The sequence below is a fragment of the Mus pahari genome, chromosome 2 (assembly GCF_900095145.1).
Source record: "Mus pahari chromosome 2, PAHARI_EIJ_v1.1, whole genome shotgun sequence".
Classification (NCBI taxonomy): Eukaryota; Metazoa; Chordata; class Mammalia; order Rodentia; family Muridae; genus Mus; species Mus pahari.
The window spans coordinates 73,093,123-73,101,213 of NC_034591.1; the positions used below are offsets into that span (position 1 = coordinate 73,093,123).

Here is an 8,091-nt window from a genome sequence, read left to right on the forward strand (position 1 = left end):
ACTGCCTTCTGCCCTCAGCCCGCCCCGTCTTCCTCACACACTCCTGTGGCATCAAATCCTTTGTACAAACACACCTATGCTGGACATAAATGAGTTTCATTTCAGGCTCTGCTGAAACCGTGGCTGCTCAGCGTCCAGGTACATCAGTGATGCTCTCAGCAGTCAAGAGCGACCCTTTCCTTTCCCCCTTTGGCTGAGATTTGCAGCTGCGTGTGGCTGTATGCCAGGGCCATTTAATGAATCTCATACAAGTTGCTGATAATCAAATCCCAATCAATTTCCACACAGGGCCAGGTCCTCAGGTGGGAGCACTGCCAGGTCCTCAGTGGGAGCACTGTTAGATGAGGAGCTGAGGCTAACATGGATGTCCTGTTCTCCTGCAGGTGGAAGCAGGTCTGCTCCACTGCACATGAGCACAGCTCACAGAAGACAGGTCTTTCAAAAATCGCATACACCGGAGCAGGAGCAGAGCTGGGACTGTACCCACGAGTCCTCTGTTCCTTCACAGGACATACTTGTGGGGACTATGAGCTGCACACAGGCCTGTGCTCTGTGGCAGGAAGCTGGGGGGGGCTCTCCCCCACCCACACACAAGAGCATTTGGTATGAACAAAAGCCTTTTGTTAACCCTAAAGAAACCACCATCTAGAGAGGGACCAGGTCTTTCACAGCTCTTGTCTTTCCCACAAGCGTGGCCCTGCAGCCCTGGTCAATGCGGAGGGAATTCTAGTTCCTCATAAGAAGCTAAGGTGTCCATTGTCACTGAAATACAAGAACATCTTCAAGAACACAATGGAGCAAGAGGCAAGTGGGATCGCGTTACATAGCAAAGGGGGGGGTGCTAAGCTGAACAGAGGGAACATTTAGACACAAGGAGGCCACATGGTGACTCTCACATGGCTCACACAGAAGAGTGTTTCTCTGCTGGTAATTTAGTCGGGTGGGAAGTTTTGAGTAAGGGCAGGGGTGCTTACATCACTTAAAGAACTTCATCTCGGTATCCACACAGTCATAGAAAAGGTCCCCCACCTCGGCGGGGTCTGGGGGCTCGGGGCTGCTCAGAATCTCGTCCATGGCCTCCAGGCCTTGCTTCTCCAACTCCAGCATGGTCTTCCTCAGGGTGCGGCCTTGCTCCTGAAGAAAGGACACAGCCATGCAGAACAGTCATGGCAGTGGATAGTGACAGCCCGGGGTCCAGCGGGCTTCCTGGCCTTGAGCCCATCCCCCCAACTCCACTGATCCAAACCACCATCACCATGGGGACTGCTTTAGAACACAGTCACAGCACCAGCCTGCTCAGAAACACTTCCATGACCACCAGCTATCCGAATTCAGAATAAATCCTGACTACCGAGTGTCAGTCGGGATGCACTGGCCTCTGGCCTTGTGTATCTATCCCTTCAGCTGTATGCATGGCTATCCTCAGTGATATTCTCTCCCCATGGCTCAGGTGGCTCTGTCCCCTGGAGGTTCTTCCCTCCCTCAACACTGTGTGAACCTGTGCCTGTCTTCGGAGCTCTGTGGGAGGTCTTTCCTCCAGGACGAAATAGCTTCTCTCTGCCATAACCATCACTATCTGTGCTGTTAAAACTAGTCAACATGGCTGCGGTTCCTATCGCACCATGCCCTCCTGGAGAGGAAGAGCTAGGCTTGTGTCTGCCTTCCAATAGCTGGGGCACAGTAGGCATTCTCAAAAAGGTAGTCCATTGACAGGAGAAATGGCTCAATGCATAAATAAGTGCCACGTCTATCTCCTAGTCACTCTTTCTCTAACAGGCTGCATCTCAAGCTGGCAACCAAAACTGGTAATATCTAAGAGTGATGCTGACTTCGGCAGCAGGGTAGCTGCAGGACCAAAGGGGTTATGGAAAGTGGCTGGGGCTTGGCACTGTGAGAGGCCATTGGTGAAGATTCAACCTGTTTCAGTGGAGAGTGGAGCATATTGGAGACACTGGGCTCAGTGTATGGCCAACAACAACAGTAGCAGATGCAGAACGGAGTTGGTCTGGGCCTGTGACAAGCTAGGTGTGTTAAAGATGGCAGAGCCTGAGAAACGGAGTTGCCCCATCTCTTTGGAGTTCAGAAAATTGTGAGTTCCAGATGCCACACCAAGTTTGATTGACACTTCTGGATGTCAATTTTGCTCTGCTCTGATTATAATTTAAATATAAGGTGTAACTTATTCTTCATGTCACAGGATCCTAAGTTAAGAAATGTGGGGTTTTAAAAGAGAACTTGTACTTTTAAAGCATTGAAAACATTTTGAGATGGGGTCTCTCTAGTCCTCGATAGGAAGTCTGTAGAGGAGCAGGCTGAACAGGCACGGGGAGCAAGCCAGTAAGCAGCACTCCTTCATGGCCTCTGCATCAGCTCCTGCCTCCCCGAACTTACTTCAAGCTCTGGCCATGGCTTCCCTCAATGGTAGATTGTGATCCAGATGTAAGCCAAATAAAAGCTTTCCTCGAAAGCTGGTTTGGGTCACCGTATCTACCACAGCAGCAGAAAACAAAGTAGAATAGTGTGGTTTGTGTGTGTGCGGTGCACGTGCACATGTACAGATGTGCATACCTGTACATATGTATGTTATATGCACACAAGCAGAGGCCAGAAGAGGATGTCAGGTGTCCTGCTTCACCTTATTAACTCAAATCACGGCCTGTCACTGAGTCTGGAGCCAGGCCGGTGACTAAGAAGCCCAGACGATCCACTTTTCTCTGTATCCTACAGTGCTACGGTTGTGGCTGCAGGCTTGCATGGCCCTGACCAGCTTTTTATGTAGGTGCTGAGGACCCTAGGCCAGATCCCAGCTCATGCTGGCAGTGCAAGCCTACCTAGCCATTCCTCCAGCCCAAGTCACTGCCTTTAAAAAATCCTTTTTAGATAACCACAACGCTAAATATAAGAAAGTCGGGGCAGAGAGATGGCTCAGCAGTTGGGAGTGCATAGTGTTCCTACAGAAGACCTGAGTTCATACCCCAACATCCACGTTGAGCTTCTTACAACTAACTGCCTGTAACTCCAGCAACAGCGGGGGTGCCTGACACCTCTGACTTCCTTGGGCACCTGCAGCCATGTACACAGAGACATGGGGATAAATATAAATCTAAAGAAGAAAATGTACGTATGTGCACCAACTTACCTGGAGACAGCTTTCCTTCACGATAGCTTAGACCTATGAAGAACCGCGATGCATGTGGTGGTGGGGGGGGAGCAGGGGGAGTGCCTGACAACCATATTCTGTGAAGATGCACCACGAATGGCTCCTGTGGGCATTTACTGGGTGCTAGGGAACACTAAGGACTTTTCTTCATTGAACTGATGTGTCCTAACTTTATTAACCAAAGCTTTTTCAGGCACAACAGTTGTACTCTGCGGGGTTATTTAAAAGACAAACAAAAACAAACAAAAAACAAAAACAAAACAAAATCTGGAGCTTGAAAATCTCATTGTTGGATAGAATGCTCATAGCATTGAAGCTTCCTTTTTAACACATTTGAGTGTGACGCTGTTTTTGCACACTCGTACTGTGATACCCTAAGTTCACACCACTTTTGGGGCAGTTACTGTTTAGAAATGGCGTATGATGGATTCCACGCCGTACAGTTTTTCACCCCCAAAAAGTACACAAAGATTTTAGATTGCGCATCTCTGACACTCCAAGATTAACAGCAAGATTGTCAGCCCTCTGGAGTCAGAGTAACAGTAAATGCAATGGCTTCATTTTCTTTGGTTTCAGGAGGGTTGATAGGAAAATTAACGTCTATCTGTATTGTCTTTCTGAAAGAGACCAGTCAGGCTAGAGAGGAGAGAGGTGCGTGTGCCAGCCACCTCACTGTCTCCTTACTCAATGACCTTCACCATCCTCCCGCGACCTCCGTTGGGCTCACCTCATCACTCTCCATGACAGCACGTGCCCACTCGTGCGCCTTGTACAGCTCATGCCGGCGGTCTGGCTTCTCCTGGAACCGAGGCTCCTTTTTGGCTGGGTCATCGTCACCAAAACAGGGTGACTGCGCTTTGGGGACAAGTTTTACGTCATCAACAAAGATGAAAGGCTTGAATATGGACCTGGAGTGAAAGGAGAGCTGAGTCAGGCAGACTGAGCTTCGTGCCTGGGGTACCCAGTGATGAGCCCAGTGAGGCAGTCAAGTGCAGGCCAGGAGACACACAGCTGCACATTCAGTTACCATTCCAGTAACACCAATGGCTGTTTAGGAAGGCTGCTGTTGAAACAGACCTTTGCTGCTCTAGGAAGGCGATTGGAGAAGCCTCCTTTTGTTGGCAAAGAGGTGTAAGTAGGCAGTGTTCCAGGACAGGGCAGAACAAGCCATGTATTTGAGTGGAAAAAAGGGCTGCCTGTTTCTTTCCTGGGAAGACAGTGGGTTTTGCTTTTGATCTTAAGAGTCTACCTTCTTGAAAAAAAAAACTTTGAAGTGTCTCATAGACACTTCAAAATAATATCAGCTAAGCTCAGAGGCCCCTGAGGGGACACGACCCAATAAACAGAAGCCTGGTTGTCTGAGAGCTGGTGCTGACCAGAGCAGGTACCCGATGCCTCCCGCCCTGTTTGACTCCCATCCTACTGGCGGAATGAGTGTATATCTCAGAGGGAATGCTGAGCCCAGGTGTACGTCCACAGGTACGTGTGCATACTGGGTACACATCACACATATACACGTACACACTGCAAAGCAGCCAGGAGTAGGAAGAGCTGTAATGGGTAATGGGTGAGAGACACTCACAACTGACTAACAGCTGGAAGAAAGCCTATTCTTCCCCTCTGCTCTCTACATCCAAAGAACACACTGCTTGGGCAGAGGGGCAGTTCTGGCAGAAACCATGCAGCAACTTAAAATAATAACAAGAGAACATGGACCCTGTACACTCTATGGGACTTTGATGGATCTGCGTGGTTTACACCTTTTCTTCTCCTCTCAACGGGCCCACTTCAAGAAGCCATGAAGGAGTTAAAAGTGAGCTGAAACTTTGACTTCCTTAGCTCTGGGATATATGGGTATAGTGCAGCCAGAGCTCCCTTGCCATAGGCCACACAAACAGTTGTGGATGCTATGACTTGGAAAGGACCACAAACCAGTCACCCTGGCTACCAAGACATGGCCTGTGTCCCTGGACTCGCAACACCAACATCTCTCAGAGCCCTGGACTTGGCCTTGTCCTGCTGAGTCAGAGTCTGCGTTTAGCGTGGCCTGAGGGCATTCATACTATCTAAGGTTGAGGGACACTGCACGGGCATCGTGCTGATAAACGACCTCTGGATTCATTTTCCGAGGCCACAGGAGGAAAGAGAACTCAAAAGGGAGAAATACTGATTAGGACATGAAAACGTAAGGCCCAGTATCTTTTAACCTGAAAGTTAAAGGCACCGGAGCCAGGAGAGCCAGTGGTGCTGAATAAGGAAAGGTGTCTGGGCCTCTCCTGTATTCTCAGATGATGCATATGTACATCCACCTGAAATTCTCAACGAATTAGTTAAAAATGAGGTGACAGTAGAGTGGACAGATGGCTCAGCAGTTATGAGCACCAGTGCTGAGGACCTGGATTCAATTCCCAGTGCCCACACGGAAGTTCACAAGTTCAGGAGAACGGGTGCCATCTTCTGGCCTCTGCAGACACTGCATGCGTGTGAGGCATAGACTATATACATATGCATATATTTGCATAGAATATGTATATGTATATCCCTATCTGCCAGATAGTAGAACACGTGCTAGGCTAGGCTGTCTGCAGGGCCATTGTTCCCCGTTCCTCAGCCATTACTAAAGGAAATCCCAGGACAGAGGGGAGCTACCCGTGGACAGTAGGAACACATTTCCACTTCCTGCAGCCTTTTGCAAATAGATCTTTGCTTTTCTCTACTGCTGACTGTTGGGTGTGAAAGAGGAGTTACTACAAAGCTGCAAGCTGGCTAGGCCGACTTTGATTACCTCACAAGGGAAAAGAGAGGGAGCCGGAGGAAGAAGTGTGTGTGCGACACCACAGGCGTCAGATTGCTGTCATCAGGTTACACACAGTTGTCCGAGCAATAAGCACTGCTCTGTCCCACAGGCAAGCGGCTCTTAGATGGCTGCAGTTAGTGCACATGCTACAGCAGTCCTCTCTGGCTGGCACAGGGACTCTTCTGCACACACAGTGCAAACACCCCTCTCAGGACATTACCGAGCAGAGCCAGTGACAGACAGCCTGAGTGATGAGGCCTTGCAGGAGGAGGCTACAGTCTCACGGAACTGCTGAGGGGCTGCTGAGGGCTCCTTGGAAAAACTCCACCCCACCCCACCCCACCCCCGTTCTCACTGACCCCAGGACACTGGATGCTCATCTGTGACATGCTACTCCGCAGTCCACCAGAAACCCAAAAAGGAGGAGAGATTTCTTTGCTGAGAACCCTGCCCTGCATACTGTGCTCTGACACACTGATCTCTGGGGAGGGCGTTGCCAAGGACTGGGGGTGGGGGCATTGAAGCAGCTCCAAACCGAGTGAGAACAGGAGGGGCAAGCAACTGGGCAGAGGCTGGGAGTGGCAGTGTGCATCCTCTACGCATCAGATGTGAGGCCAGTGGTTTTGCTCTGCTTCTTAAATGGACGGAAGTGATTGCTGTCTCTAAACCTGTTCTGCTATCTCGGTGCCTTTCCATGTCTCTGTCTATGAGGCCTGCAGACTTGTGATTCCAACTTCAGTAAGTTTGGACCACCCATAGTCTCTGTCTTCTGTACCTTATATACAGAGGAGCTGGAGTAGCATGTAGCAGCTCAGCATGCTGTCAGTCTCCCTCACCACCCGCTGCATGTGAACGTCTCTAACGGTGAGGTAAGGTGCCAGGTAGCTTCTCTAAGGCAAAGGGCAGCATCTGTTTAGTCTTCTCAACCTCCCTTTCTATTTGAACATTAAACACTAAATTTGAGCAAGTACTCATCATATTTGATACAACCAAAACTTCCCACATTCTACTTTTGGTCTGTAAAAAGAAGACTTAGCATCCTCAACTACTAAAAATATGAGATATCAATTTGTGGCTGAGGGTAAACTTGAGACTTATAAATTATGTAAATAATAAAATACATATGATAGTTATTATAAATTGTAAGAATTGTTGCTAATAATAAATTGAAACTAAATGATTGTTTAAATGATGACTGAAGGAATATCTATCAAATATGTCTGATCATCTGCACCCCTGGCCTAGGCTCTACAAAGGAAATGTAGGGTACTTAGCAGCTTGCAAAGCTTCTAACGTTTTTACCAATCTTTAGTGCAAAGCACATCTATGATTCTAAATCGATAAGGGCACACCCAGGCATCTTTCCACAGCTGAATCTCTGACAGCGACTTCTTCAGTGTGCCTGTGTGAGTGTTAATTAATGTCCACAGACAAGAAATGACTTGACCAAGGTCATACATCTAGGTGGTGTCAAAGCTGAAACTGCCTCTCTGAGTCCTGGCCCTTCCTCCCAGCCACTGGTCCAGGCCAAGTTGCTCCAGTGGTCCTGAGGGCCACATTGCTCTAGATAGGAGGGAATGGTCCCGTTCTACACATGGAATGACTGAGGCTCACAGAGGCCAGTGCTTTGTCCTAAGTTAGAGTCCAACTAAGTGGCTAAATTCATATCTTCTAAATAAATGTGCAGTAGACATCCCCCTTGCTTCCCATTGTAAGCCTTCTGCTTGGCTTTCATACATATCTGGCCAGAGAAGCCTGACCTCAAACACCCTTCTGTTCTTGCTGAAGATAAGACACTCCCCAAGCAGCTACACTGGGTGGATCGTGTGACTAAAATCCCCGAGGGGCAGGAGACACAGAAAGGAACAATGCAAAGGCTGTAGCTCAGGTGAATCTTCTCAACCATGACCCTGAGGGGGTGGGAGTCCGTGGGGAGCTAGCCTAGAATAACCAGTTTCTCCAAAAGCGTAGGCGTCTTTCTGAACGGCTCATCTGTGGCCATATGGCAGCATCACTCTAATCTTACATTCAACTGAGAGCAGAGCCACTCAGTGAAGGAGCTTGCATTGTACAGGAGCACTGGGGAAGAGCACTCTACAGGAGCACTGGGAAAGAGCACTGTACAGGAGCACTG

General features: G+C 48.9%; 1 protein-coding gene across 1 annotated transcript in view; it reads right to left on the reverse strand.

Annotated features, from left to right (window-relative positions):
• Positions 1 to 878: 878 nt before the first annotated feature.
• Positions 879 to 8,091, reverse strand: part of Scrn1 (secernin 1) — a 58,300-nt gene continuing 51,087 nt past the window's right edge. The window contains exons 7-8 of the mRNA XM_021190028.2: positions 3,888 to 4,068; positions 879 to 1,134 (exon numbers count right to left, since the gene is read on the reverse strand). Coding sequence (XP_021045687.1) covers positions 976 to 1,134; positions 3,888 to 4,068 — 340 coding nt within the window. The 3' untranslated portion in view covers positions 879 to 975. The remainder of the gene's footprint in view (positions 1,135 to 3,887; positions 4,069 to 8,091) is intronic.